Raw genomic sequence first — 15,104 nt, forward strand, 5'->3', positions numbered from 1 at the left:
CTTACCACAATTGAAAATGTGAACTCCTGTAGTAGCAATAGCCAACAACTTATCCTCCCTTGGATAATAGGCTTGTTTACCAAGTACATGAGTGCCTGATGGTCTACGTAAAATGTGAATGGTGTCGCCAGTAGGTAATGATAGAATTTCTGTACGGCATAGACCATGCCAAGGGCTTCGCATTCTGTGGTACTGTAGTTCTTTTCAGCGTTCGAGAGCAACCTGCTGGCAAAATAAATAGGGTGGTCCAACCCGTGTCCTCCTACCTGGGCTAATGTAGCCCTGATGGCATAGTTTGAGGCATCCACGTGAACGTGGAATTCCTTATCCCAATTCGGGTATGCCAATATGGGTGCTCCCATCAACCTTGTCTTCAGCTCTTCAAAGGCTTTGCTCTGTGGCTCTGTCCAGATGTATGGTTCCCCTTTCCATGTCAACCTATCCAACGGATGGGACACCATAGCAAAGTTCTTGATGAACCCCCTGTAGTACCCCACATGACCAAGGAAGGACTTTATCCCCGTGACATCTGTAGGAGGTTCCATTTCTACTATTACCCGAATCTTGTCCGGGTCCGTTTTCAATCCTTCTTTACACACAATGTGTCCAAGCAATCTTCCCTGTGGTACCATGAATCTACATTTCTTTGGATTGAGGGCCAACCGTGCCCTCCGACATCTCTCTAGGCACTCCCCAAGGGTTTTTAGGTGGATGTCCTGTTCGCTATAAATAGAGCAATCGTCCAAGAAGGCTTTGAAGTTCCCCACCGACTTCTTGTCAAAGATGTGCAAGATGATGCGCTGAAAGGTGGCAAGTGCATTGCATAGATCGAAGGGCATTCGGTTGTATGCATACACACCGTCCTCCACCACGAAGGTTGTTTTCAACTTATCTTATTCCGCGATGGATATCTGGTTGTACCCAGAGAACCCATCCATGAAGGAATAGATTTCATGTCCAGCTACTTCCTCCAAGATGTTGTCGTTGAAGGGTATGGGAAACGGGTCTTTAATAGTGATAGCATTTAGACACCGGAAGTCTACACAGATCCGGATTTGATTGGCCTCTTTCTTGAGGGAAATCACAATGGGAGACACCCATTCGCTTGTCTGAACTTTGAAGATTATGCCCGCTTCCAACATCCACTCAATTTCGTCGTTCACTCGTGCAACATTTTTCTTGTTCATACGGTAAGGCCGCTTCCTAACCGGCTGGGCTCCCGGTACCAATGTTATTTGGTGTACACATAACTCTGGGGGCACGCCCTTAAAGTCCTTGTACGTCCATGCAAAGACATTCTTGTATTCAAGGAAAATTTTGAAGGCTGCAGCCTTCAGCACTGGATTCCAGTCATCTCTGACAAGGATGATCTTGGGGTCACTCATCCCCCCGAGGTTTGTCTCCTTTAAATTGGCTTCCTGGTATTTAATGGGCTCCCCCTTCGGGAATTGGTGTGCCGGTGTCTCGTTCACCAAGGCCTCCCCTTGTACTCGCCATATTCTAGGGGAAATATATCTGGTTCTTCCTCGATGCTCAATACATTGCATGAGGGTGTAAATATTTCATAGTCTCCCATTTGCCAATGGAAGAGACCATTCAAGGAGTCCCCGTCGTCCCCTGAGCATGCCTCCAGTTCTAACACCCCTTCATCACTAGGCTCCATGCGGCGTCCGTCTCCTCCCTCCCCCAACTGGTCTCCCTCAGATTCCGAGTCGAAGGAGGATGCCAACTCCTCACTCACCATCTGCGTACGAAGATCGATCACGTACTTCCTCCCCACCTTTTCCAAGGAAAGAGTATTCCGCTTCCAGTTATGGTTTGCTTTTGCTGCAATGAGCCACCCACGCCCAAGAATGGCGTCATACCCTTTCTACTTCAAGGGAATTACTACAAAATCCAGCACAAATGGTTGCATGCCAATCATCACTTGCTGGCCCATGAGGGTACCAAGGGGTTTAATCCCATGTTGATCTGCCCCTAGTAGGTTGAACGTGGGGGGCCACAATGTAGGCTTTCCCTATTTTTTCCATGTGGCTTTTGGGAGCACATTTACTCCTGACCCTCTGTCAAGGTAGTCCCCAGTATGCCCATTTCTACCACCGCCAGTTGGCATCTGCTGTTGACTACCAACAACATGGGTTCGACCATGGGGCTTACGACCTTCCTTAACGCAGGGTCCGCTGTGGGGCTCACAACCTCCCTCATTTTCACCTATGAGGGTATAGAGCTTAAGATAACCGTTTTTAACTGTGGCATGGTTTTCAGGAGGTCTTGTATTCTCACGAGTACCTCCATCTGCAATATCTGCCATAAGATTTCCTCTTCTCCCCTCATTCGTGGCGGATTTGAGGTCTGGTGGTTGTTCTATCTTTGTGCGGCCATTTCCTTTGTGATCTTGTCTCTTGCTTCCCGCACTCTCTCGGTCTCCGTGTGGGGATTTGGGTATGCACCCTTTTTGGCTTGCGCCCTTGTGATTGCCAACACTTCTGCTTTCGTGGGTTCTATGTTTAGGAGGTTCACACCAAGTTTCGGGCAATTTTCGTCCTCATGGTCACCTGGCCCGCACCATCGGCAAAGGTGTTGTGGGGTGGCTTCCTTTGCGCAATCGCGGGCAAAGTGTCCCCACTGATTGCAGGCCCTACATTGGATCATTGGCCGGCCCTTGGCATCATACTGGATCCGGTTTCTGTTATTGTTATTGTTGTTATTTCTTCCGCCGCTGCGTCTGTTATCCCGTTATCCTCCAAATGATGCCGTTGTGTTAGTTTGTTGGCCCGTACCCGCTGGTGTGGATGTTGTGGCCTGCTCCGTGAACAACACCTGGCTCATTTGCGTACATCGTGTTTTCATGTTGTATGGGCACTCCTTGGTGGAGTGTCCCATCACTTGGCAAATCTCGCAGAATGCTTTCTTTGGGCAAGTACCCTTTGTATGCCCCTCTTCTTTGCACTTAATGCACCATATGTCCCCTTCAGTCCGACCAGTGCTTCTCATTGTTTTGAACTCCCTCCTCATTCGCTCCATGTCTTTCTGGAGCGCTTGCAGCCGCTTGCCAGCCTCGCTGTCGCTGCTGCTTTCCTGTGAAGAGTCATCCTCCTCGGACGAGCTATCCTTCTTTTTTTTCTTCGATGTCTTGGTCTCGCTCTCGAGATCCATCGCTCTATTGTATGCGTCTTCGTACGATGTTGGTGGAACAATTTTCATCTTCTTTCGGAGGGAGTGTTTTAGTCCCTCCACAAACCATGTCTTTCTCAACCCATCCGCTGGTTGACTTTCCATTTTTCCCAACAGTTCCTTTAGCCGCCGACTATAGGCTCGGACAGTCTCGTTCTTGTTCTGCTTTGTTCCATAGATTTCGGCGACTATTTCGTTGTCATCTCTCAGGAGGCGGAACTCTATCCCAAACTCCTTCAGGTCGGGCCATGTGCCGACTTTGGCCTTATCCATATCTGAGTACCAGTCTATGGCCACTCCCCTCAAGGTTGTTGAGAATTGTGTTACCCATTCGTCTTGATCGGTAACACCATTTGCTGACCATATGGTTTCGCACGTTCGACAATGGCGGACAGGATCTTCCTTCCCATCACCGTTGAACTTCGGTAGTTTCTGTTTACTCGCCATTGATGGGGGTCATCTCCCCTAAGGTGGCTGTGGCTGTGGCTGTATCTGAGCCCCTGCGCCACTCCCTCCGACGTCGGTGGTGTGTCCTACGTGGGTGACTGGGGGTACGGTGTTTTGCCTGCCGTGTGTAGCACCTACAGCCGTACAGTTGTCTTCCCCTTCATTCTCACCCGCGCCCACTCCTATCTCCCTTTGGTGATCCTCACTTCGTGGTGTAAGGGATAAGTTTCTAAACTGATCCCGAGTCTCCTCAACTAGATTCCGCTGTAACCTTGTTTCCTCCAGAAACTCTTCGTGGCTCCGCACCCTACGGTGTTCTGGTGACGCGTAGAAATTTCCATCGGCTTCTGCACCTTCCGTGACACCTCCTTGGTTCCCCTCGGCCCCCCCTTCGGCAGGTGGTCCTTCGGCAAGTTGCCTCAGCCTCCGTCTACATTCTACTTGCTGCTCCAGAATCAATGCCCTCTGCGCAGCCTCCCACTCGTCCATTTCTGCTTTTTTATTTCTATTTTTATTCAATAGGTTGTGCATTAATTGTCGTACATTTCCATAATTCACAATACATAAACCAAAACACGTCTTTATTAATTCATTTCGTCAATTACAACTCATGTCAATGACACTTTTATTTGAATATAGAAGGTTCAAGGTTCAATTCCTTCCTGGCCTAGCGCCATCCCATTCCACTTCCCGTCGGCTGCTATCTTCGTACTATTGAAGGATCTGTTGGCGTTGCTCTTCCTGGGCAATCTCCTCCAGGGGTGCTTGTTGTGCCAGCAATGCCTATGCAAGCAACCGGGGAAGATGGTTCATCAACCTATTTACTACCGGGCTAACCTCTAGCGCTGTCCACACGGCACTTGGTGGGATTTCCGCCTCAATGGCCTCTCGTCGGACGTACGTCTCGATGGCTACCTGGAGCAGAATTGAAAATTCCCTCGTCGCAGTGTCTTCTGCGTTGTAGAGCTCGGTTTGCACGTCGTCGGCCTCTAGGTTTATCTCACCAACGGGTAGGCCCATCGTGTTCATGCGCCAACAGGGAGTACTATGATCAGCTGACTATCAAGAATCAAGGTAGTCATTACAGAAGGGTTAATGATGCCTTCTTCGTTGTATGAAAATGTATGTTTGATAAAGGCTTGCAGAAGCGGAGAATATTAGAGACCGCTTACAACAGAGTATCTCATTTTAGGTGTGTATTTCTACAGTTTCCCACATTGACCTACATCCAAATTGGATGTTTCTCAGGTGAGCCCTTCATTCTTCCAAGGTTCCCTTCAGACAAAATCGTCCTCATGGAGTTGTGCAGACAATTGATTAGTGTGCATGAGAAACAATCACAAGCACATAAGACTGGGCTGAAATTCCCATAATCAATTGGCAGGTACTCAATGCTAACCAATCCCAAGGCCAAAAATATGGAGGAAGAAATGCAATGGAATACCATGAGAAGATTCAAGGCCCGAACCAATTTTGACTTTTGTGGTATAAAGAACAAACTCAAAAGGACTTATACTCATGTTTATAGGTTGGAGGATGTTTGGGCAGACTCCCAAAATGATGAGGATATAAGAAGGATGGATTTCAGCCGCCTTACTCTGGAGCAAATTGAAAACTTGGATCTAGCTAAGATCCCGATGACCATGGAAGATACAGATGACATAGTAGACCCGGTCTATTATGAGAAGAAAATTGCAGACTCTCCGCTTCCTCCCGTACAATGGTCAAAGAAGGAGAGCAAATCAATTACTCAAAGGATTACTCCTATCCTAGCAAACACCAATGCATGGCTGGTAAGAAAGAACCTCAGAATGAAATAGCTTCCTGCCAGCTCAGGAGATGATGATAACAGTGATGGCCCAGTCGGCAAGACAGCTACAGCCAAGACGAGAACGAAAAGCAGGGCAGACCCACAAGCACTATCCACAGCTCCTGTAATACAATCAAAAGGGAAAGGGCCCAAGATTAAATTTACAGTGAAAGGGTCCAAAAAGGGTGAATCATCACCCGCGGTACAGGAAGCAGTGACTAAAGAGCTAGAACAGCCACCTGCCAAGGAAATTGAAGAAGGTGAAATCCCTCAACAAGAGGAAGTACAGGCTGAAGAAACATCACGCCCAACTGAAGTTGATGCCATGATTACCTCACAAGTAATCGTCCACTCTATTGACTATGACTCTGACTCTGACCAAGAGGATGAGGATTTTCAAGAAGATGGAGATCTAAGTATGGGCAAGACGCAATCGGTGACCGTTGGTCAGTTTTTCACAATAACCAACTTCTCTAATTTAGATGATATCCCTTCATCTACTTTTGAATCCACAATGATGGATTTTAATGAAACCTTGGAAGATGCACTTGCAGAACAGGTTTCAGGAGACTTACCCATCACTACCACCACCACCACAGCAATTCCTCCATTGGTAAGTGTTGAAGTTACATTCGCAGCGCCCTCAACTCTCCCATCTGTAACTGAAGAGGTAGCAGTAGCAAATGTTCCACTAGATACTTCAATATTGGCACCATCAATAACACTCACAACTGCAATGAGTTCCAGTCAACCTGCTCTCGAAGCTTCAACTCAAAATCAGCAAGGAGCTACTACTCCATCAGCCAATCCAAAACTACCCCCTTGGATGGAAGTAGTGGCCCCTAAGAGGAAAAAACAAGTGATCTCTCCAAATGAGTTTGACTTTGAACTTTTAGTTCCTCCAAAGCCTAAGGGAACAAAAAAGCCAAAGACGGTATCTCGGGTGGTAGTAGACCCAACTTCCAAGAGAAAATATGCTGAAGTTATGGTGCCATCCTCAAACAAGGACAAAGGCAACATATGATCTGAAGATTAAACCATGCAGGTCGTAGAGCTCGAGGTGGAAACACATGAGAGTGTGATCAGACAACCTTTAATTCTTTGTTGAGAAGATTGGATCAGGAGAGAGATGAGAAAAATATCTTGAAGCGGAAGTGTGAACAACTGACCAATGTTCTTCTAAAGGTCACACAATCTTCTCAAGAGATTGAGCCCATAGGATCCTCAATAGATACCGAAGCTCTCAAGAAGATTGAACAGGTGGGAGCTAAGGACCAAGTGATGGATGAGTGGATTTCACGGCTAAGGTCAGAAGGCTCTCATCTTTTGAGCTCAACAATGGGACTATTGTCAGATTATGAAGTAATCCAGAGTCAGATGCAAGGACTCAAAACCTCTTTATCACAAGAAATTGAGGAAGTTGTGAAAAGTACTACCTTGTGGAGCAAAATGGAGGACTTCAGGATAGATGTCCTAGTTGAAAACAAGGTAATTCCCACAAGGGAGAAGTACATCCAAATCTTGTCTTTATTATCTCATAAGCAAGAGACAATAAAGTTAATGATTGTGGAACTGGACCGGGAAAAGAAAGAAGGTGATGACGAGGTTGATCTCATTTTTGTCAAAGTTGGTGATCTTCCTTGTTATTTATATGATGGCGATCAAAATCTTGTCACTGCTGAAGTTGTCATGCAGGAATTCCTTTCCTTGATGGATCACTGCACGGGACAAGATTTCTCACTTGATACATTCGATAAGCTGTTAGAGATCTAGGTCAGTTTTGAAGTCCTCGCATCCACGCTGAAGGATGTTAAAAAGAAACAGGTAAAGATTCAAGATGCAATTTCCCGCGTCCAAGTGATCACAAGTTCTACCTCGATGCCGAACGAAGTAGAGATGAAATCCATCCTTGCTAAGTTTGAAGATTTCCAGAAATCCAATGAGGAAGAGAATCAAGAATGAAGTACCTCCTTTTGGCACCTTTTCTTCATGCAGTTGCACCGATAGATGCTGTCAATTTTTATGCAGCTGCACGTTTTCTTTATGTTGTAGTTGTGGTAAAATGGGACTGTGCAGTTGAATAAGTCAACTATACCCACCTTTTTCTCAACTTCTTTTCCTATATAAGGAGGACCTCTTTTGTAAATATTTTATCTTTTTCATGCTTAGCAAAACTCTGTAGAATTTTTATCCCAATTAAGACTTTGGGCTTTGTGGTGAAAATTCTATCAAACAAATAAAGAAAACAGTTTTGTTGATCACAAACTTTGTGTTGTATCAAGAAAATTGCTTATATAATTTAATGTTCCTATGTCCATTGAATATATATTATCTCTACTTCTTTGATCTTTAAGATATTGTTGTGTGATTAAAGAGCTCTCAAATCTTGCAAGTAGACTTTGTGCTCTTAGCATATTTGAGAAATCTTCTGATAAATTAAGTAACTTGTGGGAAGCTTTGTATTGCTGCAATTATTTGTAGTTTAATGGATTAGAAATCTATACTTGAAGACTTTGAGCTACAAGCTAAATTTCTAATTGTTTAATTTATAATGATCTGTTTGAATTAGTGTTACCTTCAAGGAGACTTTGCGCTGCTTAATAGTAACTCTTGGTGTGTTAGATTAATAGTTCTTTTCATTAAGTATCTGAAGAGATAGAGAAATTGTAACTAGGTGAAGGGAGAATATATAAACTCTGAAAAAAAAGAGTTATATGCCCAACACCAACCCACAAATTTAATTTCTTATTAATTAGAGGAGAAATTTCATAGGGAACCTCCCCTTGATGAGAGGAGAGATTAATTTCTCAGCATAGAGTTGTGTGAATTATATATTTTGTCATTAGTACGCTGGTGACAAAATATTCACCTGACAGAATGCACATGGTTAGTTATCTTATCAAAACATCTTTCTTATATCCGATGCCTGTTAAAAGTGAAATAACTCTTGTCAAAAAATAATTTGGATCTGTAGATAGTTAAATTACATATTAGTTTACTCTTTTATGTTGTACAATCGAGCTCATCAATTGGGTTAAGTAGTTTTGGGTAGTTGTCGATGGTTGGAAAGTCCTTAGCAATTGTCAGCAAATTTGAGTATTTCCTTGTAGTCAGGACAAGGGACTGCATTGTGCAAGAACTTCCTGATCCCAATTTTGTATAAGCGTTGATGAATAAAATATACTTGTTATACTCTCATTTCATATGTTGTTTAGTATGTTCAAATCTAGTTCAATTATTCGTGAATGACACTATTTACTTCACCTGTTAATTACCTAATCATAGGTGAAGTAAATATTTGGCATCATTACCCTTCAAAAAGTCAGGTTAAAAGGACAAAGTATTTTGTTCATATTTTCAGTTCATATAGACAAAGGGAGTGGTCTGCAAGGCTGCAATTAATGAACCTAAAAAATAAAAACATTGTGAAAATGAATTATAAACTTACTTATAAACATATATTTCAATATCCCAAGACTTCAAAACTTAAGAATTTATACGATTGTTCCAAGTAATTTTATATAAGGTATGTTCTTATTGCGTACAGGTTCTCAAGAACAAGGGTTATGGATGTGGCATCATTGTGTCAGCTTTTGCCAAAGAAACAAGTGCTCTATATTCTCTCAGGAATCCATCCGAGGTAGAAAATTTCTTAACTCTTTTAGATAACAGCCTAACTTTTTGCATATTCTTCTGCATGTATGTTGTGATTGTGTGCATATGTCCTTAGTTTCCATTTTAAAATGTCGATAACTCTTTTATAAATTTATGCTGATACTGGTATCCAAAACTAACTTAATATTTTATAGTTTATACTTTACTGCAAAAGATTTGAGATACACAGTGTTTACTAATTTTTTTAAAGCCATTTGTCATTATATCCTCCAAATATGCAGGTAATGGAATTTTTAAAGCGTCTAGTAAGGTGGAAGCTGGAAGTAGTTGGAGGATTAAGTGCATGTACATGTACAGATCAAGTGGAAGGATGACATATTCAGGGCACGCCAATTTACATGTCAAAGTTTGGCCAAGGAAATTTGTTCTTTTTGTTTTTTCAGCCTTCAAATAGTACATGGATAAAATGAGCATCATGTTTTGAACCAGTGCTTCTGAAAGTTTCCTTGGGTAATAAATGTTTACCAAAAATGTTGAGAAAATTGGTTTCTCTAAATTTAGGCTGTTTAATGTTCTCTTCGACTTCTATTTCAATCAACTTATGTAAAAGTAGATTCAAAATTCTTGTTTCTTATTTTGTCCATACCACACCTCTCCACACTCTGTTGGCCTTTCTATCTGTGAGACTTTTGTTGTCTAATCTGTTCACTCTTCCTGCTATCCATTATTTTGTGGTAATGACAAGCTTGAATTCAGATATAAATGTTTTACAACCACAATGAAATTATTTAATTCAATTGATTCTCTTTTTTTTAAAGAATTGAACTTGTTATGTCCTCAAGAGCACAATTTTTAACATTATCCTGTTAAACAAATCCACTTTTTTTGTTTTGCCCTTTGCTTCATCTTATATCATCTTTATGTCCCAACTAAAGCTCTTTGGTAGGTTCTGTAGTTACCTGCCCACTTTGTCTATCTTATTATTTGGTACTGCTTTCTCCCGCACACTTCTGTCACCTCTGATCTATTGATTAGTGTTTCTATCGTCTGATGTGTTTTTCAAATCACGATGTATACTTCAATTCACCCTTTCCCCAATGGCATAGCTTTGTCACTTAATTTTCAACAGAATGGAAATGCAAGGATCTTTCTCTATACGAAAAATTGTGAAGTATCCTACTGGAATTATCAACTGAATAAAGTTCTTATTAAAAGAAAGTAACTCAGGTAATACACTCTACTGAGATTTCCTTGTTTTGTAATCATGCATATTACATTCTTCTAATTTTCCTTAGTTATGTCGTTATTTACAGTGTTTTGCTCTGGTTTAGTTTTGTGTAGTATGAACAGCTGCCACATCATCTTGTGTAATAAACAAGTGTCTTTAGGTGTCATACTTGCATGTGAAATTATGTGACAAATTTCAACAAGAAACAGTTCCGTTCATGACCAACATTTTGCCCAAAGGATCAATTTAGATAACTTCTGATTTTCTTCTATAACCGTCCTAATGCTGCTTTTTCCTGGATGCCATTTTGGCATTCAAGAGATTGTGAGCATTAGATCATTAGTCTTGATCCTTAAGTCATAACATTTTAGTAGCCAGCTACAGGAAATTCAGTGGTACTCGGAACACCTAACTCGATATATTGTGATATTAACGTATTTTGAATGCTGGTTGGTTATTTCTCAATATGTGTAATTTTTTAATGAATTGAGTTTCTTATTGAAGAATTTTACCTCGCAGGGGAAGCTCCACAGAAAACAAAGAAGCTGTTGTGAAGACGAAAAAATTTCAAGCTTGGATTGGGATCCATGTGAAGTCATGTTTATTTGGATACTGCAAAACAGAAGTAAGCCATGCTTGAAGAATATGGTGTGGCAGATGGTCTAATCTTTCCGATGTACTCTGTTCTCTTCCCCGTAAACAAATAATGGTTAAACAGATACAAAAAAATGTAGGTAAAGTAAAGTCCAAGCGTAACATAGAGGGCTTGCCATTGATAATGAACATAGTTAAAATTAATGCATTATTCTCTATGATAAAAGTAATCTAGTTTGCTGAAAATTGTTCTTTAATCTAGATGTGGAAGCACATTAATGCAAGATTTTCTTATAAATGAGCATTGAACGCTATTAGCTGACAAGTTCTCATTACAGTCTATAATAAAATGTATAGTTAACGCATGAATTAGCATATAGTGAGCTCTCTGAATGCCAGACAGCCCTTATAATCTTGACATTTAAAAACTGATGGATGGCAGTTAAAGAAATTTTTTTACTTTTCTGTTATTTATTTGAACTTGCATGTTGCATTAGAAAACAAATCTGAAATCTGTAGAACTATGAGTAGAAATTCAGAAACAATTTGTTAATGTTTTCTCATAGATGTCTGAGGATTATGTACGAAATATCAAGTTTCAAAATATGAAATATTTATTTGTTCAATGATAAAGTATGAAGTGCAATTAAATTCAATGATCATATGATGTTTTTAATTTAATTTTGGTTAAATTTGAATTAATGATAATTAAAATGAGATAAAGGCAATATCATACTTTTTAGAGGTATAATAATAATATTTGTAAAATATTATGCAAATTAAAAATTTGGAATAATTTATCAAAGTGATATTTAAAAAATGGAAAAAAAATCACTTCACTAATCATTCACAAAGTGGTAATAATTGTTAAACAACATCTATGCTGTATTATAATAATCATTGAATTTAGTCATAGATAAAATGTGTAAATAGGTTTTCAAAATTTGTGTCAAGTTTTATTTTGTTAACCATTTATGCACTGGAATATATCTTCATTTTCAATATCATGTAGAAGAGCCCGAACTTTGATGTAGATATCCCAGAGTGAGCATGTAACAACCTCAATGATGGCATGACTTGATGCACTGTGAATCTAATTGAATAATCAAACTTAAAAGTAGCAAGAACCATTCTTGTGAAAACTAATTCATGATTGTCCCTTAAGAAATCTCATGAACATTATATTGAGTTGTTCAGATAGGTTGTGTTTTGTTTTTTTATAGTCACTGTTGGCCTAATAGTGACCTTCCATATACATCTAGCAAGGTAAAGGTTTTGAAGCTCATGGTATTGAGAAATTGGCTAGTCACATAAATTTATAATCTCAATTTGTAAATTATATTTTTTTACATCTAAGTTCATTTTCACCTTGGAACCATAGAGGAAGTTAAATTATAGAGCATAATTATCGATTTTTTTATTATTACTCTTTGGTCCATTTTTGTTAATTTTATTGATTATTTTTTCTCTCACGAACACTTAATTCCTCTATACGAAGGATGGTATTGAGTGGAAGACAGTAGTGGTAATTTTTCAACCAATTGGTTGCCCATGCACATGCATTACATGACATTTTGCTCACCTGCAAGGAAATTAGGTATAGCTTTTAAATCAATATTGAATAGTAGAAGATAAATATTTTAAACTTAAATGCAATATATGTTAAGGTGAGGTAATTAGATAAATTTATAGAAAATTTCTTCATTTAAAGTAAATGTATGCTGTTAAATAGGAAATAAAGTAGAGCAACATATATCTAGCATTTCTTTTATCATAACAATAAAATGATGCAAGGTTACATAATGTATATTTAGAAAATGGTACATATTTCAAAAAAAAAATCATTTGAAGTAAATGTATGTAGTTAAATGATAAATAGAATAGAACAATATATATGTAGCATAACCAAAAAAAAATGATACTCTAATATTAAAATTATTATTAAGATATTAATTAAATTGTATATATTAATCAATATCAAATTATTATTGAGATATTACTATATTTTTGTATTTAATATATTTTCATTTAAGTTATTTAATTTATTTTCATTAAAGTTATTTAATTTAATTTAGATTAATTTAGATTAGTTTAATTTAATTTAATTGTTTTAAATTGTTTAATTTTATTTATTATTTTATTTTATTTACAATAATTTGAAATAAAATTTAGTAAATATTTTATTGATTTCTATTTAGAGAGAGATAATTTTAAGTTATTTAATTTTATTTATTATTTTATTTTATTTACATTAATTTGAAATAAAATCTAATATATATTTTATTGATTTCTATTTATACTCTATAATAAAAAATTTAAATATTTAATTTGAGATCTCTAATTATAACTGGTTGACTAGATTAAAAATATTCAAATTATTTTTATTGAAACTATTTTTATTGTTTAATTTTATTTATTATTTTAATTTTATTATTACTATTAAATATTAAACTGATTCTAACTTTGTAAAAATACTACATGTGCAATTTACTTCAATTTTGATTATTTAAAGTTATTTAAATTATTTTTATTTAAGTAATAGTAAAACTAATTGTAACTATGACGGGTGTCATATAATCATAGGGGGTTTTTAATCACAAATATCTATCAATCCATTATGTGAGTATTAAAACGCCTCTTAGCGTAACAAGTAAATTTTAATTAATTGATAGAATATGAGAGTTGAGAGCCAATACTTAAAAATACATTGCATTGTACATCTAGATCATTTAGAACGAGTAAAAATATGCAGGGTTTACATGTTTAAAATTAAAGATACAAAGAATGAGAGTATGAGCCAAAATTGAAGTCTTTAATGACCTTCAAAATGACTCCCAACCTTTCATACGAAGCTAACAATAGATATAAAAAATTTGAAACATTAGATATTACTCTATTGGAATTTATTTTTTTAAATCACTGGTTGGTCATGTGCATTTTTTTTCTCTTGTTAAAGTTTTAATTTGTCTCTTGCAAGACAACATAAACAAAGAATACATATAGTAAAATCGTTGTTCAAATTATAAGGGGAAGCTCACTTAAATCTAATTAAGCCAAAAAACCCTAAAATAAATCTTAGACTGAAACTTGTAAAGTAAAAAATTTGAGCTTTAGTGAATTCAAAATGTGGAAGGGAGAAATCGCTAAGTCAATTTTCTCTTAGTGGACTTTACATTCAAAAGAGGGGATGAATCCACTAGATCCAATCTTAAGTGAGACAAGGACTGAATACTAAGTAGATTGATTGTCTTTGGAATGTGTTTGACCCTCTTTTGTAAGTTGAATAAGTAAGATGTTGAAATTGAAGACAAAATAAGCAGAAACAGTGAGCTATAGATTTGGTATTTCGTATGATACACTTGGATCTGAGAAGTATGAGATGATTCAGAGCTGCTCTGTGAAATCTGCCAAAAGTAGCAGCGACTGCGTGTTCATACCAGGACGCCCACCCTCTTGGTCCTCTGAAATTTCTACGCGTCAAAAAGGGTTTTTCCGTCTCTGCAAATAAAGCTTAATTCCAGTGGTACATCTGTGCACCTCTTTTCTGCACACAAAAAGAAAGGGAAACGTGTTGGGAATAGGGATTTGCCTAAGTCAAACCTAGGTTTAGAATCAACCTTGAATGAAATACTACAAATGCTTGAAATAAATTATGAAAAGGTATACCTTTAAATCTGCAATAGATGATAATGATGCGTTGCTTCTTGAATGTAATCACATATGTCACATGAAATGGCATGAACATGACAAAACCCTAACACACACATGTTTGCTCCAATGAATAGATGAAGAGTATGCAGCCTTTAAGAATGCTTGATGTAGCGTCCTTGCCTTCTCCACCTTGTTTTTTTCTCTCGTCTTATGCATGTATCTCCAAATGAGAATGGAAAACCTCCTTATATACTTGTCTGTCATCAATTGTATTAATTTTCCGACATAGGCCGACATGAGAAATTGTTTTCCTGCTCAAATTTGAGATAGGGCCTAGGGGCCAAAATAGGTCCCAATTAGGGAGGACCAAGGTGTGGCGACCCAGTCCTACCCCAATGTAGACCAAGAACAAGGGGCTATGCAAGGTGAAAAATAGAAAAATGAAGCTTGGTTGCATGAGGGAGGCATAAACTGGTCCTGATCAAGCATGGGGATGAGACCACTAAGGTGAGAGCCCCAAATGCGGTCAAAATTGCAAGGGGTACAATTTTAGGACACTACATTTAGCCCCCACTTTAGCGAGAG

At 38.4% G+C, this 15,104-nt stretch overlaps 1 protein-coding gene across 11 annotated transcripts in view; it reads left to right on the plus strand.

Annotated features, from left to right (window-relative positions):
- The window catches only part of LOC131067702 (probable trehalose-phosphate phosphatase C), a 185,363-nt gene extending 174,170 nt beyond the window's left edge, over positions 1–11,193 (plus strand). For 7 of the 11 annotated variants that reach the window (XM_059216814.1, XM_059216808.1, XM_059216809.1 and 4 more), the window contains 3 exons: positions 8,979–9,071; positions 9,297–9,452; positions 10,794–11,193. In XM_059216814.1, coding sequence (XP_059072797.1) covers positions 8,979–9,071; positions 9,297–9,452; positions 10,794–10,940 — 396 coding nt within the window. In that variant the 3' untranslated portion in view covers positions 10,941–11,193. Of the gene's footprint in view, positions 1–8,978; positions 9,072–9,296 lie in introns of all 11 variants that reach the window. The other 4 variants (XR_009111866.2, XR_009111865.2, XM_059216815.1 and 1 more) reach the window with 4 other exon arrangements.
- Positions 11,194–15,104: the final 3,911 nt, after the last annotated feature.

The sequence above is a fragment of the Cryptomeria japonica genome, chromosome 2 (assembly GCF_030272615.1).
Source record: "Cryptomeria japonica chromosome 2, Sugi_1.0, whole genome shotgun sequence".
Classification (NCBI taxonomy): domain Eukaryota; kingdom Viridiplantae; phylum Streptophyta; class Pinopsida; order Cupressales; family Cupressaceae; genus Cryptomeria; species Cryptomeria japonica.